Source organism: Conger conger, chromosome 12 (assembly GCF_963514075.1).
Source record: "Conger conger chromosome 12, fConCon1.1, whole genome shotgun sequence".
In the NCBI taxonomy this organism is placed as follows: domain Eukaryota; kingdom Metazoa; phylum Chordata; class Actinopteri; order Anguilliformes; family Congridae; genus Conger; species Conger conger.
In genome coordinates, this window is record NC_083771.1 from 10353493 (window position 1) to 10378495 (window position 25003).

Genomic DNA, 25003 nt, shown 5'->3' on the forward strand with positions numbered 1-25003 from the left:
TAGCTACTGCGATGTTACCACCCCCCAACTGCATTCATTAACATTCTCGAGCCTTGGGCTATTTTTCTAAAATGAATTCCACACCACTGCCCTGACTGCAACGGTACCGTCTATAAATCGCGCCAGCACTTTAGGTATGATGTGGAGCTTTTATATGAATAGGGAAAACATGTACAAGGTCGCAGCACTCATAAATGTTGAAGAAAGCCATAGGTTAGAAGGGAAATGGAGAAACAGAAATAGAAAAAAATATATTCACGGAAAGGCACAAATTTGTGTACACATTACTGGAAATGTGTGAGCTCAACCTAAATGTTAAACCTGCTTAAACCTAAAACATGTTTGGAACTTTAATGTGTAAAGAAGTTATTACAGTTTAGACTAAAGAAATGCATATAAATACAAGTGCTATTTGGTGCGTGTTTTTGTCTGACAGCTGGCAGGATTAGGGTTGTCTTTAGGAGCTCGGGAAGAGTTAGAGGAAGGGTTAGCTGTTAAGTCTTTCATTTCTGGTATGGAAGACAACCTTTTGTGTTTTGATACTTTTTCAGTGAAATACATTTTTAATGATAAATGATACACATTAGAGACTATTCCTTGAATTTCTTTATTTGATGCCATTTAAACTATTTCATCCGTCTTAAAAGGAAGTTTATTTAGTGCTACGGTTAGGACTATTTAAAGTGTTTGTGTTTAGGCATGAGGGTTATGTTTAGGAGCCAATATTTAAACAAGTTAAGCACAATACTAAATCCTCAGTCATGCATAGATTTTAAACAGTATAATACAAGACCCAAGATCCCTAGATAAACAGTATGTGGGAAACCCCCCAAAAAAGTGAACATAAATTGCAAATAATTTGAAATATGTGTGTGTGTGCGTGCGTGTACAAGCATCACACACACGAGCACACCGTGGAAACAAACCGTCTGCCGTACGCGCAAAAGCAAACACGCCATCAATTCAAACTCACGATCATCCGCGTCGAGCGCATATGCTAGCAACCGACATAGCCGAAACGCAGTTACACTCATATAGAGATATACAGACCGCGCGGAAAACCCCCCGCAAAAAAACACCAGCCCTACTGATTATGAAAAGCAAATACCCCTAATTCCGTGCTGGCACAGTTGAGCCCCCGGCGTGCCAAGATGGGAGCGAGACAGCAGCTCTCCCTGCTGCGTGCGCTCAATGTTACTTTACTTTGCCGATCGGCTCTAACAGATGAGGGTCCGGCCTGGCCCCCCCCCACCCCCCACCTCCCCTTCACTTTCAATTTCCTCACCACTGCGAGAGCTACACTCCTCCTCCTCCCTCGCAGACGCAATTTCATCTCTCTGATTGCCAAAATCAAATCGGCGGACAAACGGAATCACGTTCACAAAAGGGAAATAAAATAAATAAATAAATAAATAAATGACACGCTCGCAGCAAAATGGTGGCCGAAGATGATTGCTGATTGGGCCATCTGTCCCTCCAAGAGGCTGGGGTTTGTTCTCTGTGAGAGGGAAATGTGTTTTTTTTTTTTTTTACACTTCTTTGCCTGCTTAAACTTTGTCACAAACATTCCTTAGTAGCTACTTTTCATTTCCTGGTTAATTGCTCTTGTAATCTATGAATGACTTGTGTTGATGTAACGGCACAATGATTTTACTACAGCCCTACTTGTTCTTACAAGAGTTTAACAAGACTGCATATATTAGGCGCGTATGCCTTCTTGAGAAATCCCTTCTATTGGTTTAGCTGGTTGACCAGTTCAGACCACCTCCCAGCTCGACATGGTTTAGCTGGTTGACCAGTTCAGACCACCTCCCAGTTTGACATGGTTTGACCAGCTATACCCAGCTAGAGCAGGTTTATGACCAGCTTGACCAGGTCAGTTTTCAAGCTGGTCAAGCTGGCACGGAGCCGGATTTCACAGCACAGTTAAATTGTTGTTCTGCCTCTGATTATTTCTCCTTGTTGTGACCAAATCTAAGGAAATCCCACAAAAATCAGCAGACGCGTGTGAGAAGGCTCTTACCCCCTTTATTACACACCTCCGTTGAGCTGCGGTTTAAAAACAGTCTGATTGCGATGCGGGTTAAATAACGGAAATGTACGCAAGGCGAGTTGTGATGTAGTGACGTATATGAAAATGGGTCTCTGGGCCAGGGTGGTGTGGGGCTTTGGGGGGAGAGGGGGGGGGGGGTAAGTGTTTTCTTCAGGACCCCCCTCTCACAGCGCCGCGTTAGCTCCTGCTAAGCACACACAGCAGTGCAGGATCACTGCTCTCTGAAACGCACTTCATTACCCGACGTGTGCTCGGAATCCCGATGAGCGGTTAGCGGCTAATCCACTTAAAAATGAAAAAAATGAAAAAACGCGAAACGTCCGCGCTTGTGATGAGACCAGCAGGGTTGAGATTCGTTCTTAGCGGAGCGTTGCATTAGGGCTTTTATCTCAACGCTCGCGTAAAGACCGCGATTTCGCGATGTGCGGCTCGGAAGAATTTCAATCGGTCCGCGAAAGGTCAAAAAGCCGAAGGTCCAGACAAGACGGACTTGGGAGAATCTGCCCACAACAGACTGGCCGTATTTTACGAGAGCACAGCGGGACGGGCGGGAACACTGCAGCCCAAACCTGGGATGAATCCACGGGAGTCAAGCCTGGTACGGTCGCAGAACAGTCGGTAGTGTAGATCCAGCGCAGCAGGAACTCGTAAAATTGAACATCCTGTTTGCAGCTTGTTTCATTTTGGGACAGCGGGCTGCTGGTAGGATTGCAACCCGAGGCTGGAACCGTTACCTTTAAACTGATCACGGCTCACAACCGATTTCTCTGTACCTGCACCTCCTCCCATTAAAGGCCCACACGCATCAGCGATCTCTTCCTGGTTTCAGTATCTAAAACGCCCACAAAACATTTGCATCTGATGTAAGTCCCTAAACCTGCCCCCCAGAGCCCTCACCCTCCGCATCCAGTGGTCAGCTCTCTGTGTTAACATTTAGCGGCATCGTCCGGTAATCATGCACAAACATACGCCATGTCACGTGGCAAGTCGTTTCACAAGCAGTTCGGAAAAATAGTCAGACCCTAAAATATGCATACTTCTATCAAAATTGTAATCGTTTCACTTGAATCAGTATGGAACACAAATCGAAAGCTCCAGGATGATACGAAAAAGCTCAAAAGCACAAAATAACGTGTGTGTGGGCCTTAAACATTCAAACAATTAACCTGCTGAATAATCAACAGCAACAGGCATTATGATTAGCAATTCTATTCTGCTCTATCACGGTTATTATTCACATCACAAACATGTGCAGCTTGTTCAAATATCCAGAGGTTACTCCTGGACGGATGTACGTTTAATTCACTGGCTCCGTTCAGGGAATTCATATCAAGTCAAGGCATTCGGCTCCCTGGAATAACTTGCCTTTGGAGTTCATTTCACTAAAAGAATTTAAATTCAGAACTCAGGAAACCGCGCTGGAAACATACACAGAGACAACATTAATTCCTCTTATCAGCCACAGTTCTGCAGGTTAAACGCCCAAGTAACAGCAGTGATTTTCTCAGTGTTGTTAGCATTTACCGCGCACGGTGCGATACACAGTTACAGCCAGGTCTCTGATCTGTAAAAGTTTATTATTTGGAATTCATAAACTTTCGGAGAAAAGGAAATCTACAACAGCGTATTGTTTAACGAGCGAGAACGGCAAATATCAGAACAATTAATTGGCCGGCAATCTCGAAGAGTTCTCTTAACTGTGTCTCATTGCTTATCTTTGTCTTTATTCTATTATCTTACAGAATGGAAATGACGAGCTGGAGTTTAAGAAGAGGAAAAGCACTCATTAGCCGCGCCCCATTTCATATCCGCTTTGAGCTTGAAGCGCTATTGGCTAGCAAACATACGTTCCGCTCTTTGTCACGAGCAGTAAGCCGGTTTATCTGCAAAGATCAGACAAAAACGGAGATTTACGTTGTCAATATTGCTAGAATTTGGCCACAGAGAGTGAAAAGTACATTATTACACAAAGGCAATTTGCAGATGTAAAACAATCCTCTGTAAAGATGAAAAGAGAAATGCTACCACAAAAGAACATCGGGAAGCTTTGCTTATTAACATTGATTATTCAGCGTTACACATTGCTTGGCTGATAGTGAGGTAAATTGAAACAGATTGAGAGCAACCAGAGTAAGAGGAAGGTAATCAGCCTACTCCTTTCAAGGCAATTAATTCTTACTGCTTTGGAAGCACCTTGAAAACAAATGAACATGCAGCTCACCAGTCCAGCATATATTGTCAGCATTTGGCTATTTCTGTATCAAATACATTTTTAGATGTGTTGTGCTGTGTCCTTAGATTCGCAATTCAAAAGGCGGTATTTCCAATAACCTTAAAACCTTAACAGTACTTAGAATAGGTATTTTTGAAGAGCAATTCTACAGGATAGACAGATTCTCATTACATCACAGGTACTATACAGATTTGAATTAACACATACATTCATTTTCCTTTGGGTATTGTGGGTATCTCGGGGCATCTGCGGTTAGATACATTTTGCGCTCTTTAAAGACGTTTTCATTCGAGGGTGAGTCACAGACTCTAAAAGGAGCACAGGGTTTAGCGCGTAATCTCAGCAACCGCGCAACCTCTCAGGAATAATTTGTCTTCTCTCTTTTGAAATGTCACATTTGCCGTTTTCAGCGTCTAAACCCGAAGCGTCTCAGCGCAGTTCAAAAGAGGCAGGCTGTCCAACCTGTTTACACTTCAGAAAGAGAACAGGAGGCGATGAGGAACTTTCAAGACAAAATGCTCAAGGCGGTTCCTTCGGCACTCTGACACGTTTCAAACTTATGACATCATGCAGTGGCGATTTTATTAACGGCAGGCAATACACTAATTCACATTGTTTAAATCGGCGCATTATGATATCAAAAGTTCAAAACACGTCAGAGCCATTTCTAAAAAGGCAATACGCAATGTGTAGCTCTGAATGTTAATTGATAACCACCTGTTGGTCATGTCTACATTTGGATACAATTCCTCATTTATGATCCCAACCGATTTTATTTTACTTCTTTATATCAATCTCGTTTGACTTTGCCCATATTGTATTCCTTAGAAATATTATACAGATATATTCCTTTGTCAAACTTTGAAAGTAGACTCAGTTCAGTTTAATATCAGTCATATTAACTAAGTATCTTTTTGGTTCAGTCATAATACAGAGATATTGATGTGGCATAATCAATACCTTAAACCCTGAGGTTTGTATGTCTGAGGTGTTACTGTACTTCTATGGTAACTGTTTGGAGTTGACATACAGTATAATAGAAAACTCTGAACACTGGAGAAACGTCTGCTTTAAATTCATTAAGCAGAATGTTGCTTTGACAGGCTAGTTAAAGCACCGCTCCGTGTCTTCTGTTCTTAAAACAACATGGAGGAACAGTTCAGACGGGAGAAGATCACTCCTCAACTCATTACACTGACTGATCAAGGGTGTCTGCTAATACACACACACACAGACACACACACACACACACACACACACTCACACTCACACTCACACTCACAAACACAGGCACATGCACACACACACAAACAAACACTCTTACACACACATACACACACAAACACAAACACGCACACACACACGCACATACTCTCTCTCACACAAACACACATGCATATATACACATACACACACACACATACACACACACATATATACACACACACACACACACATACACACACGCATATATACACACACACACACACTCACACTCACAAACACAGGCACATGCTCACACACAAACACTCTCTCACACACACACACACACACACACACGTACACATACACACACATACATACATATACACTCAGTGAGCACTTTATTAGGTATTTATTAGATTTATTGCTTTTTTACTTCTACTGCTGTAGCCTATCCACTTAGAGTTATGACGCATTGTGTGTTCAGAGATGCTCTTCTGCATACCACTATTGTAATATGTGCGTTACTGTCACCTTCCTGTCAGCTTTGACCAGTCGGGCCCTTCTCCTATTACGTCTCTCTAAGGCGTTTCTGTCTGCAGAACTGCTGCTGACTGGATGTTTTTTGCAACAAACTCTAGAGACTAGTGTGCGTAAAAATCCCAGGAGATCAGCAGTTTCTGAGATACTGAAACCACTCTGTCTGCCACCAACAATCATTCCATTGTCACTTAGATCACATTTTCCCCCCCATTCTGGTTGATGTGAATATTATCTGAAGCTCCTGACCTGTATCGACATGATTGTATGCATTGCACTGCTGCTACAAACAATTTGCTGATTGGATAATGGCATGAATAAGTAGGTGTAATAGTGTTCCTAATAAAGTGCTCGATGCAGTGCTGATCATTGAGATGGCTTATGCTCCTGTCTGCATGCAGATGTGTTTATCTGCAGATGAGGGATGCTGCCTTTCTGAAACAATAACTCTAATTCAACCACAGTGCAGTCAGGGGATTCATTCTACAATTACCCGTCCGCCTTAATAACCACTGACAATCTCTCAATTCCAAACACACACACACACACACACACACACAAACAAACATGCACACGCACACACAAACACACACACACACAAACACACAAACACACAAACAAACAAACATGCAAATGCACACACAGACACATGCATACACTCTCTCTCACACACACACACACACACACACACACACACACACACACAGACACACTCACTTACAAACACACTCTCTCTTACACACACACACACACACACACATACACAGACACATGCATACACTCTCTCACACACACACACACACACACACACACTCACTTACAAACACACTCTCTCTCTCACACACACACACACACACATACACAAACACATGCATGCACACTCTCTCTTACACACACACACACATACAGAAACACATGCATGCACTCTCTCACTTACACACACACACACACACACACACACAGAAAGCGCAGTGCCTGGGGACCCACACCCAGTTCTGGGGCCAGTGAAATCACCCATCCGAAAGCGAAAGAAACCAGCGACAGCAACGCGCCTCAAATCTCCAAATAACAGGGAGGGAGGCTTGAATCACATCAAATACTACTGAAGTGAAAGAGAAGTCATTTGAAGAAAAATATTTAGCTAGATCGACTGCTGGTCCACACACACACACACACACACACACACACACACATATGGGCACAGGGACGCTGACATGTGCACACACATGCACACACACAGAAATGCACACAGGCATGCACGCACGCACACACGCAGAAACACACGCACGCATGCATACAGGCACACACAAATGTGCGCGTACACACAGTCTTACACAGACGTGCGTGCGCACATACACACACACAAACGTACACACAGACACAGGTTCTTCACAGAATCCATTTAGCCCATACAATATTATAAGCCATGCATCCATTTGTATATTGAATAATCTGCACTCATCTCACAACACATGAAAATAAACCTAGCTGAAATCGTCAGAATTCTGGACATGAGCGCAGTTTAATCAGCCAAGCCCTGGGTTCTAACCGGGAAGGCAGAGATAAGTTCAGGCAGAATATCAACAACCAGGCTACAGACACACAGGAGATTGATTTATTGTGTCTTTAACACACACACACACACACACACACAGACGTTTCATATAAAGGCACACATAAGTGCACACATATACTTATGCTCACATACAGTCACACACACGCGCACACACAGAGGTGAATATCTGCTCTTGAAGGTGTTTATTTCCGCTCTCCTGAGCTGCAGAAACACTCAAAACTTCAACTGTAATTTCAGGTCCATTTTTAACAGAGAAATTAAGTGTTCACCCTGCTGCAGCCTACAGCTACAGACACACGCGCACACACACACACACACACACACACACACACACAGACACATGCACACGCACACACACAAACACACACATACACACACTCTCACACACACAAACACACATAGACACACACACACATACACACCCACACACACACACACACATACTCTCACACACACAAACACACACAGACACACGCAGACACACACACACACACACACACACATTTTAAACAGAGAATCAAATCATTCACTGCAGCCAGTAATACCCCCACAGCTACAGGCCTGCCTCAGCATTACTGCGGAGGGTAAAATCCCACATCACACAACTCTGCCCTTCTGTTTGTGTAGCTGTACCAGCGCCGGTGAGACTGTGTTTCATCTGCAGACTTTCATCCGTCTGTCAATACGCACCCGGAACGGGAGCGAGAAACACATCTTAGAGTGTGAAACTGATTCATGCCAGCATATCAAAACAGACGAAACCTATAAAAAAAGAGGCTTAGTCGAAAAGTGAGATATCACTGCAATATAAACAACGAACAAGACCTGCTTCTTCACTCTCAGAAATAAGGGAACGGAAAATGCCGAAGAAGGTACAAATGTTTGTTGCTGACGGGGTAACCCTATAGATGCATAAAATTGGTTTACCCCTAGCCAGCAATATATAACTATTTTGTACCTTTGTTTGTTTGGAAAACACACTCATTTGTACCCAAAGAGAACATTGCAGTAGAGTACATTCAGGGGTAAATTTGGGAAATTCGATCAAGAACAAAAATGTACCTCCAGTGTCGCTTTATTCCCGACAGCGTTCCCAAATGTTTTGTTCTTTGAATATCTCATCAAAATATATCAATTTAGTGGAATTCACTGACGGCTTTCATCGTCATACCTCCACGTCGCTCCTGGCTAGGTTCTGTGTGGGTTTAGATCAGGGTGAACTGTGAAGTGTATTGTCACAAAATCTTTGTAAAATGATGTTCCTACAGCCCTACTGCTGCTGCTACAACTTTTGCTACTTTATCCCAGTTAATGTATAACTGACCCCACACTTTAATGTCATTAATACTGCTTTTACAATTGCTTTACAACTAATATCATCACTGATACTACCGTATGGACTGCATTACTCAGTCAGTGAATGCAATTTTATTTACACAATGAGAGTTGTATTAATGATAGTGAAGTGGCATTAGCTATAGCTGTGGGAGCAGTAGCAGGGACCTCAATAGTAGCAGTAATATTATTTTTATTATTTTTTATTATTAATGGAATTTTGGCAGACGCTCTTATCCAGAGCAACATACAGTTGATTAGACTAAGCAGGAGACAGGAGACAATCCTCCCCCTCTTACTGTGGCTACACAGATTGAACCACCGACCTTGCGGGTCCCAGTCATGTAACTTAACCACTACGCTACAGGCTGCCCGTATTTATAATATGACTTGTATAACAGTAATAATAAGCATGCTTGATTTACCTGAACAGTGGAAATAAAAAGCTTATTCAATGCATCATTGGATGGGTTGCATTTGAGGGGTTTGGGATAGTGACCTAAAGCAAGAAAATAAACTTCATACTAACTCCTAAAACATACTCTAAAACATAAATTATATATAGTTTTTAAACTGAGAGAAGTATGAATTCGGTGCTGTTTTATAAAGCTAAAGTCCATTCTCACCATGGAAGACTTTTCTAAAATGGTGGAAACGGCAAGGGAGTTCTGTAATCTTCTTTCCCCACAAAAGATCAAGGGGTTGGAGGGGGGGGGGGGGCACTCTTCAGGAACATTCGTCAGAAACATTTGAGGAATGACCACAGCCCCAGGACCTACATTGCCTTGCATTTGGTTCCATCAGCTGTTGCCCGTAATTTTGGCTAACAAATTTGTTAAAATGCGAGTTTCAGAAGCACTAAAAAAGTTGCTGAATACAAGCGATCATCGACTGCCCCCTTTTAGATTTGACCCTTTTAACATCATTCATCTAATGTACTGGTGGAAATTTTTATAACTAAGAATGTTCCTCACCTCACTCAATTAGCTCTCCATGCTATGAAAAATATATTCTTGAATCCCATTCAAGTGGATTTTAATTCATGATCTTACGATCCTGAAATGTTTAATAATCGCGCAAGAACATTTACCCTCCCTGTCCACTGAAAATGAATGTACATGACTGTGATAACAGGAAACATTTATTTCAGATGGCCAACTAAAAACACTTGAAGCATGCAGATTAAAAAGCAGCGCTCAGGGGCCGTGGTGGTGCAACAGGCTAAGACGCAGCAGACTTGTGGTTGTAGTTCACTGCAGTTGCACACCAGGGACCGGGGTTCGATTCCTGGTCCTTCCAAAAGCCAAGTTTGGCTGGCTCACGTGGAGCAGCATAATTGGCTCGCTGCTCCAGAGGGAGGGACTTGGCAGGGTTAGTAGATCACCGCACAATAAAGCACCTTAGGCGCCTTGGAATCACAGTCATGAGCATGAGACGAGACGGCTTGAAGAAGGCGTGTCGTTCTCCTTCGGGCTGCTGGGGGACGGGGTGTGGGCGGTGTATCTAATACTAGCTCTCATTGAATCAGACGGGGTACAATTGCCTACCAATTGTGGGAAAAAATCTGTTTGTTTTTTTTAAAGCAGCGCTGCCTTCTTGGTGTCTCTTGAACCGAAGGCGTATCTTCAGTATCCGGAGGCCATTAGCTCTGGAGAAGGCCACAGTGAGGCTTACAGAGGAGCAGGAATATAATTAACCACCAGAAAGTATAGAGATGAGTGAGCGCCATTTTAACCCTGTTAAATAAAATGCCTATTCATTTCCATTTCCCTTTCTCCTCCTGACTTTGTAATGTTACGTGTTAATGCCGTTCAGAGGGTGGTGTGACTAGGGAGGGGAGGAGCTAAGTGGGGGGGGGAGGGCGGGCAGTGCAGCAGGGAGGGGAGGAGTTAAGGGGGTGTAACAGGGAGGGGCGGGGCTAAGGGGGTGTAACAGGAAGGTGTGGAGCTAAAAATTGCCGAAATGTTGTTTACTTGAGTAAATTAGGGATTTTGCCATATAAAAAGACACATATTGACAATACAACAGTATTATTTAGCAGCAAAACAGAACTGCACTTTAAAAAAATCTGTCTTAGTTACTGAAGTTACTTAGTTATCTTGTCTTCTAGCCATGGTAGCCAAAATAATGGCCTACCCAGCATTTTTATACTATCAGAATACTGGAATACTAACTGCTTAAATAACTCACCTGTGTGGAAGCAACAGCTTTCAATATATCTAATATCCCTCATTTACTCCAGTGTGTCCTTTCTTTTGACAGTTACCTGTGTACGCATACATAATATCACATTCATACATAAATTTACTCACTTTTTTTCATGCATATTGGAATCCACATCAACCCCCTCATTACCCACGAGAGGTCCAGAAGCACACGAACCGCTTGTCTAATTAAATGCGGTGTTTTACATCTGGGCGAATAAGACTGAGCAGCCCTGTTGTGTACAGAAACGCCCCCCTCAGTAAGTGGGACTGAATGGTAACACTTCAACTACAAAATCATGGTGGAGCATATTATATAACAGGCTGGAGTCACACTATCATCAGGTGCATTTTCTGCAACACCTACGACACAATGAACTTTTGTTCTTAACTTTGATTATTACACACAGTTTAGAGCAGTGGTCCTCACTCCTGGTCCTGGGGAGCCAATTAACTGTTAACTATTAACGCCCCCCCCCTGTTAACTATTAACGCCCCCCTTACAATTAAAGCAGTTAATTACCCAGTTAACCCACCTCACCTGGTTTCTTGGGTCTGAATCGGTTGCTGATATTAAGCCAGAAACAAAAACCAGCACACCCTGCGGCTCTCCAGGACGAGGAGTGAGGACACATTTTTTGCTAGCTTTTTGTTAAGAATAAAAGGCTTGCATGTAATTTTATGGTAATGACAAAGGATTGTATACGGGCCGGTTTCCATACTTATTAGACACATTTCCTTAATTCTTGCCCTTGTTCTCACAAAATTGCAATTCCAAATTGCATTCATAAGATGCACCCGTTGCTGAGACCTCCGTTATCATTTTGGAGACAAGCACATCCGTCCTCTGAAATGCGTTTTTTTCACTCTCTCAAACACTTTTTGTCTTGAGATAACAGAAATGAGAAATACTCTTATTGCAGGGCAGAATAAAACAGGACTCCAGGAAATGAACACTCTGCGATAACTTCTAGTACACAAAAAAAGCAGAATGTCAAACATATATCTTTATTATCGTTTATCAAATGTCTCATTACATAGCTGTGCAAGCTGTTTTTTACTCTTCATTAGAGAAATGTCAAAGAAAACAACAGGTGAGTAACTATAAAGCATAAACAACATGAAATGACATCTATTTAATGACCTTAAACAGGTTCCACAGACGCTAAGTGTTTTGTTTTTGCGTTTTTAATATCACTTCTTTTTAAGCAATAGATAGTGGAAGATGTGCGATCAGAGCTGAACGCGAGTCTCCGTCCGGTACCAATCAATCAAATTTATAACATGCACGTAGACGTACTTGTTCATGTCCTGGAGGGAATGTGCTGCAAGCCCTTAATCTGCTTCCCGTGAATTTTTCCACCAAGCTAAATTTAACTCCCTCCAGCTGACGCCAGGGAAGGTGCTTCTGTGTGGGCGCTACTGCCTACTGGCCAGCGGAAAAAAGGATTTATTTAATTACAGATTGATGCATGGACCACGTTTCCGAAAATAAACCTTCGACGATTTCCTGTTCCCCCATTCGCGTCCAAATTCCAGCAGATAGAGGCCCTGCTTTCCCAAGAGGAGATTTGTGCCCCCGTGGGACAAGGCCGAGATAAGAACGGAGACTTCATTTAATTAGGATTATTACAAAAATTTTGGCTAAAATACAAAAAAGGCTATTTAAAAAGAAGTGCACTATCTATCAAGTTAGATATTTTTTTCCAAGGTCTCACATAATGTCGAAGAAAAGGACATCCTGGACCCTTTTGTCACATCCTGTGACCCCACATTCTTGTCATTTCCTGATTTCCCTGTTTAATGTATTTTCTATTTCCATGTTCTGTTTCATGTTTTCCCTGTCACGTCCCTGTGCCTCTGTGTCTTAGTTCGTTTCCCAGATTCTCCATTCCTATGTGTTCTCTGTCTTTATGTTCCATTCCACGTTTTCCCTTTCTCCCGGTTACGCGTCTAGCCTTCCGCACCTGATATGTGTTCCGTCATATGTTTTCTCACCCGTTTCTAGTTGTCTCATCATTAGTGTTGTATAAAAGTCTACCTGTTTCCTTTGTCCGGGGCTAGATTGTCTTGTGCCATGCCTTTGTGGTTTTGTCCTCGTTTCCCTGTTCCTCACACCCTGCCAGTTCCTGATTCCCTTCCTATTCCTGTTACCTGCCTGCTCCTCCACCTGGCCCTGGTTTTGACACTTGCTTGCCCTGGACCTCATTCTCTGGCCTGCCCTCCTGCCTGCTTCACCCATCTCCTGCCTTCAGCCCTCCTGTTCTTCTGCTCCTCTCTGAGTGATCTCCTGGCTTCAGCCTCTGCCTGTCTTTGGATTTTGCCCTGCCTGCTCGACTATGCAACTGCTTACCCTGTATTGCCCTGTTTGCCTTGCACTGACCTGATGAATTATTCTACTGCTGTTGCCTATCCACATAAAGGTCTGATGAATTGTGTGTTCAGAGATGCTCTTCTGCATACCACTGTTGTAATGCGTGGTTATTTTACTGTCACCTTCCTGTCAATTTCAACCAGTCCAGCCCTTCTCTTCCGACCTCTCTCATTAACAACGCATTTCTACCCGCTGAACTGCTGTTCGCAGGATGTTTTTTTCGTTTTTCACAGCATTCCCTACAAACTGTAGAGACCATTGTGCATGAAAATCCCAGGAGATCAGCAATTTTTGTGACTACCCTGTCTGGCACCAACAATCATTCCACGGTCAAAGTCACTTAGATCACATTTCTTCCCCATTCTGACATTTGGTCTGGAAAAAGTTACAGTCACACGATTGGCTGCCTAAATATTTGTATTAAAAAGCTAGTTTACAGGTCTACCTAATAAAGTCATCAGTGAGAACATTAGAAGGCACCTCTGAGTGGGGAAAAGGCATTCTAACAAACACACACAAGCTCTCACACACACTTTCCTATTTTTATTTTTTATTTTATCAAAGGATGATCACATTTGCAACATAAATGTAATATTTTGCCTCCTGCTCTCGTCAACAGAACCAAGCGGGGATCATTTCTGACATAGCCCATGCACGCACTGAAATAAAGCTATCGAACCAATTACCAGTAAGTTACTCCAGCTATAATTACTACTCATTTAACATTGATATTGCTGCGTGCCTTCTTAACACACATCAATTCAAATGCTGCATTAATCCCTTCAGTCCAATTAACACAGCACACGGATAGGCTCTGGGTATGAGTCAGCTTTTCACTAAACATAACTCTCAGCATGGCTGTGCATCGGAAGGAAACAACTGTGTCTTTGTGAATTACTGTTCACAGAAAATGACCAGCATTTCAGCCTTAATTGGAGGAAAATAGTATGGATAGTAAAATCTAAAATAGTAAAAAGTAGTGAAGATGTCACAAGCTCCAAAATGGGTCGTGTGGAGGTTTTTGACGGACTGCCAGACGCAAATCAATATCCGTGTTACTTGTCCGTGTAAGGGGGGGGGGGGGGGGCGGCACCCGCGTGATTGGATAAGGAGGGGCGACTCGGACTTTAGCTCCGCGGTCAATTGCGGCGATGCGCGTTCCCCGGGCACGATTGAGAGATTCATATTTACTCCACCGAGACTCCTCCTTTTCGCGAAACCGCGGAGAGCAGAGAGAGGGAGGGAGAAAGGCTCCGATCGAAAAAGCAGCATTGGTCAAACGCTTTAACAGATGGACCCAATCACAATCTGCCCCTTCACACTCCGCTCTGCCCCGCCCGCTAACGATCGTCCTGTCCTTCACAGTCTGGACCCCGGGCGTCCGTTAAATCGCCACAGATAAAGATCCGGCGGGCTACGCTAACCTCCAGCTTCTGCGCTGCTCTGTAATACATCGCTCTCTGCTCACGGCCAGGAGAGCAACGGGCTTCTGCAAAGCACTTCAGACCAGATTGAACCGGTCCTGTTAATCCTGTGTGGATCTCTGAATTCGCCCACGCCATTATGAGCAGAACTGAAATGGGTGAATGAATTGGTCTTAATTCCCCCCCCGCCTCCTTACTTCAGAACCAGTCGCTTCTTACTGAAGGAATTGGAAGATTGGCGAGGTGTCATAACACTCATTTAGGAAGCAGAAAAGAAGAGTAGAATCCTGTGGCAGATAGCCTCCTACATCGGTACAATGAGGAAGATCATGAGCAGGTGAAAGTATTGCACAAGTGTCTGAGCTCAGGCATACAGGTAATAAATCCGAGCAGAACACTGGGGGACAGATCAGGTTGAGATAATCTCTTACTTAAAAAACCGATTTGGACCACAAGTTCTGACCATGTTAAATTAAAACGCGGCTTTGTAAGTGCAGTAGTACGGTGGTTTAGCAGTGAAGAGGGCAATGTTTTCGTATATTGTTATTAAGGTTATTTCTAAACTAAATCTCATTTATTACTCTCATTATCTCACTCAAAGGTCCACCTAACACCACCGGGTAGTCAGCCTCTTAGGCAGGTAAGATATTAACACACAGTCCCACAGAAGCTGGTCCTGCCACTGCCACTTCTTTCAATTGGCCTTCAGATACACCACTGACACACCATCCTTGAACACAGAGATGGCACAAACTCATAAACTGAAGCCCACTTTCCTCTGGCAACACGGATGTCTTACAGAAGACAAGCTACTCAGCTGACCCTGAGATTTCCTCATTGTTTTGATGATGCTGTAGAAACAGATCAATCACCACCCAGCAACACTGTCTCTGAGGGGGAAACTTCATTTTCCCTCAGAAACTACATTTCCCAGCAGCCCCGTGTAAAAGATGTAAGGATGCCCCACTGTACCATGCAGCCCGTGGAGTCTACCCTCCGGTCCGACACACACTTGAAATTCTTGCGGCAGCCGCCGTTGTCCTTGGAGCAGTCGCGGACAGGGCCGAAGGAGGAGAGGAGGTCGTCCACCGTCTCGAAGTACGTCGACATGATGGCCTCCTCCCTGCACACAGAAACAGAGGGAAACATGAACACCAACGCAAACATGGTGGGAAGTGAGGACCGAAGACTAAGGACACACACACACACACACACACACACACACACACACACACGAGTCTGAGTACTCACACTATCAATCTTCATGAATGTCAACATCTAAATTGAGTGTTAACTACAACACTGCCACATTTAACTTTTGAATTTTAGGGGCCATTTTGTTTATTTCAAAAATGGCATTCGATTTTAGATTTCGGCTACAAAACATATTACATAAGTAGTAATTAGTTGTACATTGTTAGACTGTGCGATGCTAACTACGCCGTTTCCTGGGTGGAGCCGCAACCAATAGTGTGTCGCCCTGCCCAGTCCTCACCCACAGCTGGTGCTATCGAGGCCAGGATTCACGTCAGGAAGGACTCGGTCTTTACCTGAATACGGCACTCTGGAGGCCCTTCACTATGAGGGCTTCATTAATATAGCATTTAGTAACGTGTAATATTTTCACTGGGGATTAATTATGTTGATTATGTTTAGAAATGTAGTTTTGTTTCCGCATCCTAACACACCATTAAATGCACTAAAAAGCAGATTGAGCAGTTTCTTTCCCAGACAGGTGCAGTTATTAAATGCTGAGACATTTTTGTTGTGTCACAGGAAGCTGAGCGGGCAACTGTTACGAGTGTATGATTCAGATACTACGTTCACACCCACAGTGTATTATAGAAAGACGTGTGACTGTGTGCCAGGATGGGCGACAGGGGCTTTCGTATCAGAGACCCAGTATGTGTTACATCAATGCACAGACAGGTGCGGGCCTTAGTTTGAATGGGGAAATACTACACAGCCGAGAGTTCATGGATTTGTTCACGTGTGGCAGCATCTCGAAATGGAAGGGGGGGGGGGGGGGGGGGGGGTGGTCAGAGAGAGCAAGAGGGAGAAAGAGAAAGAGGAAGAGTGGGAGAGATATGACTGTAACACTTCAGTCAGAAAGGACGACCAGGTTCTTGATTGATGTGTGAGATACAGAGGCTCTTTCTGGCACTGTTGTGCGTGTGTGTGTGTGTGTGTGTGTGTGTGTGTGTGTGTGAGATACAGAGTCTCTCTCTGGCAGTGGTGTGTGTGTGTGTGTGTGTGTGTGTGTGTGTGTGAGATATAGACGCTCTCTCCGGCAGTGGTGTGTGTATATGTGTGTGTTTACTCTGAATAATCTCTGTTAGAAAGAGTAGCAGCTTTGCTGCACTGTGTGCTGTTGACCGATGCTATCAGGCCATGCTGATTGCCCTGATAGCCTGGGCAAACAAAGAGAAGGAGAAGATACTGAAGGGGAAAAGGCAGAGGGAGAGAGGAAGAAAAAAGAGAGAGGAGGGAGAGGTCCGTACTGTCAAGTGGGGTGGAGGGAGGGGTGTTTGTGCAAGGAGTGTTGTCATAGCTACCAGGAAGCTCAGCAGAGAGGGTGAACAGGTGGGAGTGTAAAGCCATGCTAACAGCAGTGTATCACCATGCTAACAGAAGTGTACGGCCATGCTAACAGCAGTGTACAGCCATGCTAACTGCAGTGTACAACAATGCTAACAACAGTGTACAGCTATGCTAACAAGAGCCCAATAAAAGCTGTGTTTGACCGGGTCTTTACTCAGGTGACCACGGTTGCTCTGCGGGGGAAATTAACAAGTCGTTAAATCTGTAATGGTGGCTAATTAAGCCGCGCACAGACACGGGCAGAGAGACGTCTGCCCTGAGCCCCGATTCGATTGGGACAATGCTGGCCCTGCCTCTAGACTGTCTGAGACAAGACAAGCTGAAACCAAAATTCACTTTTTCCTCAATTTCGTCAATTCTTCATAACCATAGAAACATAAAGTATATTCCCCAAAACATTTGAATTCTTGTATTTTCACACCAAACTTTTTTTCCATCCACTTCCTGGAAAAATAGATTTCATGAGATTGTATGTCCAGTGGGTGTGTATGTGGATCAAATGTCTCTCAATTTTCTCCAATCAATATCCTTTTGACACAGCAGCACGCATCCTTATTTGACCTCCCCCTCCTCATTTTATATCAGTCAAATGGACTCCCCGCCCTTTTCCCCCGTCAGATCCGTTTCACTCGTTTGTGGCGGTATCTAGTGCTGCTCTGACTTCAGTTTCAGTTTGTCTAGCAGACAGAGTGCACTTCTTCAGCACACAGACGTCACCATCGCACGCAGGGTAATACACTTTTTCTAGAAAGGTCTACAGTAAGTCCTGTAAAAAAAGCACTATGTACGTATCAGCAACAAGAAGTATTATCACACCTTCAGAAGTGCCCTCCCCCCACCCCCCACTGTCCTGAGGTAGTCCTCTGCTTAGGGGACTTAGCACCAAGGCTGCGGCTCTGAATCCCAGCTAGGCTGCTTCTATAAACATACAGCTGTATAAATCGATTCTTAATCCAGGGATCCCCATACAGGCGAAAAAGGGTTGAATAAAGACGGGGTGTTGGGACCCACTACAGCACCTTCACAGAGCCCAGGGGTCTGCCTGTTGAATAGCCAGAGTATAAACTGATAGTATGTAAAGAACATAAGCCATGTAAATCGCTCTGGATAGCAGCTTCTGCAGAATGCCCAATCGTAATGCAATGGGTTTCTCCAGGAGACTTTCCATCTGAGCACTAAGCACTTGTTCAGGAGAAAGAGGGATCAGGAGGAAGATACAGGTCAACCTGCCTGCCTGTCGGAACTGTTCATTTTAAGGTGCAAGGCGGCAGATTTTGTGGCTATCAAGGACCACGTTTGGGAAGCCAAACAACAACTGTAGTATATAGTTCAACAACTATATACAGCAGCTACACGCACTGGCAATTGGGTGAGTGTCACCGAATATGTACTGTGGGGACATCTTCAGACAGAATAGGTCTAAGATCAGCTCCCTTGACCAGGGGTATTTTATGAAGCAGGTGTAATGAGTTAGCTGGATAGCTACACCAAGTGAATACCTGGAACTGCTATTTTTACCGCAGTCCGTGTTCCAGATTTGGGAGGGTTTCCGGGTTTTATTCAGGGTCTTAGTGCAGCTAATTTGGTAATCCTGCTTTGTGATACAGGATCGAGGTTAGTTCGCTACTCCAGATTAGCTATCCTTGTCATTCGGAGCTAATCTGTAAATGATAGTAAGTGATACACTTTGTGTGGTATGCAATGGATTTCACAATTCACCTGAGATGTTCTTATTAATCCCCCAGTTTTATATGATGGTAAATTCTTCTGGCAGGGTTATCGGAGGACTTAATCAGGGACGACAGCAGGAAATATAAATCCATCACTAATCAGCACAACAGGCACGGCATTCTGGGAGACGCCTACGCCACAGAAGAACAGAAGAACAGAATCACTAAATACTTTGCATCTGTTTAGCATTTGAAGACAATGAGCGAAAATAAAGGAATCAGTTGGCCTTCAAAATATCAGAGCGTCGAAGAAATGACACAAAGTCTGTCGTTTTACCCTCTCTCCTCTGTGTAATCTCTCAGTAAAGTGTTTTTCGTCAAGCGTGTTAAGACGGGCACCAAAATGTCTTAACAAAGGAAGAAGAGGAAACAAAGGAGGCTCATTTATATGATAACTCCGGCCCACATATCTGCTGTCTGGCTGCTGAACGGGCCTTAATATCTGCCATTTTAGGGAGTCGGAGGCAGATTTCTGAAGCTTATTCACATTTTTAGAGAGAATGCAGGCACAGAGATGCAGCTGAGGGTGTAGAGCTTTTGACAGCGAGGAAGTCTGGGGTCTCCTGTTAATCTCACTGTGTGTGTGTGTGTATGTGTGTGGGTGTATGTGTGTTTGTGTGTGTGAGAGTCTGTATGTGTATGTGTGTGTGTGTGTGTGTGCGTGTGTGTGAGTGTATGTGCATATGTGTGTGTGTGTACGTGTGGGTATATTTGTGTGTGTGTGTGTGTGTGTGCTTGTGCGTGAGTGTGTCTGTGTGTGTGTGTGTGTGTGTGTTCCAGGAGTTTAAAAAGCTGGTCACCCTCGCCTATGTCTAAATTCCAAGCATATAACCTAACAAGGCTAACTATATTATAATTATAACAACTATTGTATTCCTAAGAATTGTACCAGTTGTGACAAATAAACACACAAATACAGATATCATATTACAACTGTAATGACATTCAATAATGATGTCTCATTCTCTTCTTGCATTCAACACAACTTGTACATAACAAGGTTGAGGGTGGATTCGACGGTTTTATGGCAGTAATTTGAAAATGCGGTTTGAGTGGTGGGTGCGAGCAGGGCCGCCGCTAGGGGCCCGGTGACGGGGCCTGCCCGGGGCCTAATCGGAGAGCCTGTTCCGGGGGGAGCCTCTTGTCAAGGCCGGTGACTGAGAGGCCAAGCATGAACTTTTATTGCTCATAAAAGCGCAGAGACATGTCCTGCTGCCATCGTCAGAGCAGGCTGCTTCTGAGGCACACAGGGGAGAGGAGAGAGAGACAATAAACGCGTCCACCCGCCCCTCTGCCTCACAACTCCGCTGTATTAAAGGGCCGTATTAACAAGGTGACTCTTAAGCGGGGTGCCGAGAGAACAGGAGGGGGAGGATGAAGCAACAATTTCCACCAGGGAATTCCAGGGTCAAAATTATTCCGTGGCTGAAGATTACATTTTTAGCGAGCAGGGCCGGTGATGGAGAAAAAATTTGCTCAACACCGATTTGCTGATAATTGGGTGTGTGAATCCCAAAGAATGCAGCTTTATGACCAGCTTTATGACCAGCTCATACCCAGCTAGACCAGCTTTATGACCAGCTCATACCCAGCTAGACCAGCTTTATGACCAGCTCATACCCAGCTAGACCAGCTTTATGACCAGCTCATACCCAGCTAGACCAGCTTTATGACCAGCTCATACCCAGCTAGACCAGCTTTATGACCAGCTCACACCCAGCTAGACCAGCTTTATGACCAGCTCATACCCAGCTAGACCAGCTTTATGACCAGCTCATACCCAGCTAGACCAGCTTTATGACCAGCTCATACCCAGCTAGACAAGCTTTATGACCAGCTCATACCCAGTTAGACCAGTTTTAAGGCCAGCTCCTACCCAGCAAGACCAGTTTATCAATTTCCAAGCTGGTAAAGCTGGTATAGCTGGATTTTACAGCAGGGCAGGGTTTGAGCCACCAACCTTCTGGGTCCCAGTCATGTACCTTAGCCACTAGGCTACAGGCTGCCCCAGTCATGTACCTTAGCCGCTAGGCTACAGGCTGCCCCAGTCATGTACCTTAGCCACTAGGCTACAGGCTGTCCCAGTCATGTACCTTAGCCACTAGGCTACAGGCTGCCCCAGTCATGTACATTAGCCGCTAGGCTACAGGCTTCCCCAGTCATGTACCTTAGCCACTAGGCTACAGGCTGCAGTATTATATCACCATTTTGGTTTGTTTGAGTTGGCTTGAGTGTGCTGTCCATGCAACTGGGCTAGTAACACAGGTTGTGGGTTTGATTCACAGCTAGACTGCTCGCTGCACTTGTGCCCGTGAATAAGGTACTTAAAAACAAGCTGAAACAGAAGCTAGAGCAGCACTAGCCATGCAAATAAACTGTATGTAAAGAACGCAAGCTGAGGGAAAGGGCCAAGCCTCGTTTTGGCCCACAAAGAAATTAGAGGGCCACACTTCCGCAGTGGCCAAAAATGAGACAGAGTGTGTTTTAATTCAAGTCCATGTACTGTATACGGTTAGCAAACCAGAAAGGAGCATTGTCTTCAAGTTGTCCTCTCGGTCAAGTAAATGTTGAGAGCAGGGATTTTTTAATGAACGCGTGGGCTTTGTAAAGGAGCTGGGTATTTATATCTGGAACTGGTTAAAATGGCTGCCAGCCTACCTCTACCCAATCGCAGCCGTTCAGCGCTTAATAGGGAGGCAAGGTGGGTGCAAACATCTTTCAGCACAGCAGTGTTCACCTAGGAGAAGACCTCAGTTTCAGCTGGAAGAATAGGCTTTCCTGTCTAAACAAAAAAAAAAAAGAAGAAGAAAACTGAGTGTTCTCGCTTATGAAGAGAGTAACAAAATGATGTCTGGACTCTGAATGGGCCAATCTTCTGCAATTTCAAGAGTTGCATTTAAAAAAGGGATTTTACCATGCAAAGTGTTTCTCACAATGGAGCAGTGGTAAAGTAGTAGCTGTCGTTGCCGTAGTAACCATTGAAAATGGTGGAACAATCGGGCCCCGCTCAACCTTTTCCATAACAACCGGGTGTTACGGGAATAGATTTTGGGTGCATCAGAGTGCTGATTGAGATGGCGAGGTTACGGAACAACGGGACATTTCTGAGCAGGACTGAAAGAGCATCTGAAGAGTCAAGAGGTTCGAGAAGGGAGGGGCATAAGGATGGCACTGTGAACCGGTGATGAGCTTCATTTGAAAGTGCTCAGACGTGTCCTTCTGTTTTCAGCCGATTGAAAACAGCCAGAGTGCCCATCTCCTTTTCTGATGGAAGAACATTTGTATGTATTCACACAGACACACACACACACCATTTATAGCTACAGCTTATTTGTGTATGTGCATGTTTGTTTATCAAGGCTGTCCTATTGAACATTTGAGGGTAGAGTACATGCACTGTTAGTCTTTGTTACCTTGAGGGAAATAATATCACCTGAGATTGAATGTGGCAGTATAAGATGGCTGATGCTTGAAAAGTTGAACAGATTTCACCATGTTATCATGACAGGATGACTGAGTATTAAATAAAACCTAAATGGAAAAAACTAATCTGACAGCAAGTAGTCAAAAACTCCTTTTATTAAAGGAGAATGTCTCATTGGCTTTGTGTTTTTCCACTGTGTAACAAGAGAAGAGTTTGACATTTGGTGTCATGTTGCAGTGTGCATTAAAGTGAAATGATTCCTTGCTACAAGAATTTCACTAAACCTGCAGTATAACAGCTTCATATTTACTTAAATGGTTTGATGATGAAGGCCTGTCAACTGAATAAAAACCAAAAGTAGAACGAGAAAGAAAATGAAACGACAAGACATGAGATTCCCACCCTTTGCAAATTCTATCATTTTCCTGTTTGGATGATGAAGAGGAGGATGGTTGTCAGGGAAGTGAAGTTTAACGCTAAATATTTCAGAATTTCAGAATCCAGCTGTTTCAATAACTATCAATAATTTACTGTCCAATTTATCCAACTAAATGTATTCAATTTAATTAGTTAATTATTACCAAAGTATGTAAATTATCAAATAAATGAATCAAAAACTATTGGATAAAACTTTATAAAAATGCACAAATCACAACTAGATTAAAAATATGACATTTATGAAGTCAATGACTAAGTGTAAAGATAAGGGTCAACTAACTTAAACAAAAACAATGTTACAGACATGGACAGTAACAAAAGAAAAGAACAAAAGCCAGCTTATTTCTTTCAAAATAGCCCTAAGAAAGCAGTCCAAAAATCAAAAAGACAGCCAAATCTTACAAAAACCATGCCTGGAAATGTAAAAATGGCAGCTGTAAAACAAAATCTTAATTCTCTCCGCAAACGAAGCACCATGACAAACCAGGCCCAGATGCAAGGTTCAGATTCCTCAGATGGCAACAGCAAAAATAAACCTCCAGATGCCCACTGCATTTACTCCCTAAGAGTGAGTGTCAGAAAGCCCTACATGGAATGGAAGGCCCGCATTTTTAAGTGGGTTGCAAAGAGGAACATAGTTGTGCTGATTGGGAAAGCTACAGAAGGTGTGGGAGAGTCAGAACGGTCTTATCTGAAACTGGTAATTGATGTATTAAAGTTCCATTATGTTGTTAGAAGCAGGGATGAGGACTACAAAATTGTTCTCAAAAGATTCATGATTTTTAGTGTCTTTATAATGAGACCAACATGAATATTGTAGGAGGTACACAAGCTCAGTTATTGAATTCCATCTGCTCCCAACAATACAAGTCATATTTGAAGACAAGAAATTGTTAAATCCAGCCAGTAACAATCTGCACCATCAAGAAGCAGAATATCTGTTCCATGTAACAAAACCAAATCACACCGCATTGGTTTCTGCTTGATTATCTGTATCGAACTTGGGGGTTTCAACCATTTATTTCAATTACATGTTAGAGTGCCTTCAAACTTAAGCATGAGAAATGTTTTGGGGTGGTTTCTGGTGCTGTTCTTTTGAAGCCAAAAAGTAATGAAACTCTCAGCATAGTTTATAAGGATGGGGGAGCAGAGAGAGAGAAAACAGACAGCATTCTTAAGGTTTAACAGAGCAGGCCACTTAATCACATGTGGACAATGATAGAGGCAATTATCAAAACTAGTTATCTGACAGGGGGAAGATTAGTTTTTGGATCAAGAACACAGGTCACTAGAAAACAGGACTGGACAGGTACAGCAAAACACCATATTGAAAGTCATACAATCAATTTCTTTCTTTTTTTTAAAAGATATAAATGTAGCACTGTGTACATCCAGGTTATGAATGGAAACAAAATATATATTAAAAAAAACAATTTAATCCAAGGTGGGAAAAACGGACAGTGTGGCTAGGCATGTTTTTAAAGGAGCACTGTCACGCGTGTTTCAATTGAGATTATTTGGATTAAATGTCAAAATTATGTGTGTAGGCATTTTTCAAATCACCATCAGTGTAGCCGTTTACTAGATATTAGGCAAAATTTCTAAGGGCAAACACGTCCAGTGACCATTGGCTTGAATCTGAAGCCGGTGTTTCCCAGAAGGTAACGGTTCTCAAACTCCACCCTTGAACACAGAAACTGGTTTATGGACTGCCAAACATCCAGGTTGACACTCCCACAAAAATACGGTAATGTTAGCATACAAATATCACGTAACCTAACTTGGTTAGACAGCTCTGACTTCGCCGAGTAAGAGGACAAGCTTCTCGATTTTGATTAGTCATGCTTTAATATTAGCAGTTCTTACCA

The 25003-nt window shown here is 43.5% G+C and overlaps 1 protein-coding gene across 5 annotated transcripts in view; it reads right to left on the bottom strand.

The window, feature by feature from the left end:
• LOC133142500 (astrotactin-2) overlaps window positions 1-25003 on the bottom strand; it is a 374986-nt gene that overhangs the window by 103837 nt on the left and 246146 nt on the right. For all 5 annotated transcript variants that reach the window (XM_061263760.1, XM_061263759.1, XM_061263757.1 and 2 more), the window contains one exon: window positions 15915-16065. In XM_061263760.1, the coding sequence (XP_061119744.1) occupies window positions 15915-16065 (151 nt within the window). The remainder of the gene's footprint in view (window positions 1-15914; window positions 16066-25003) is intronic.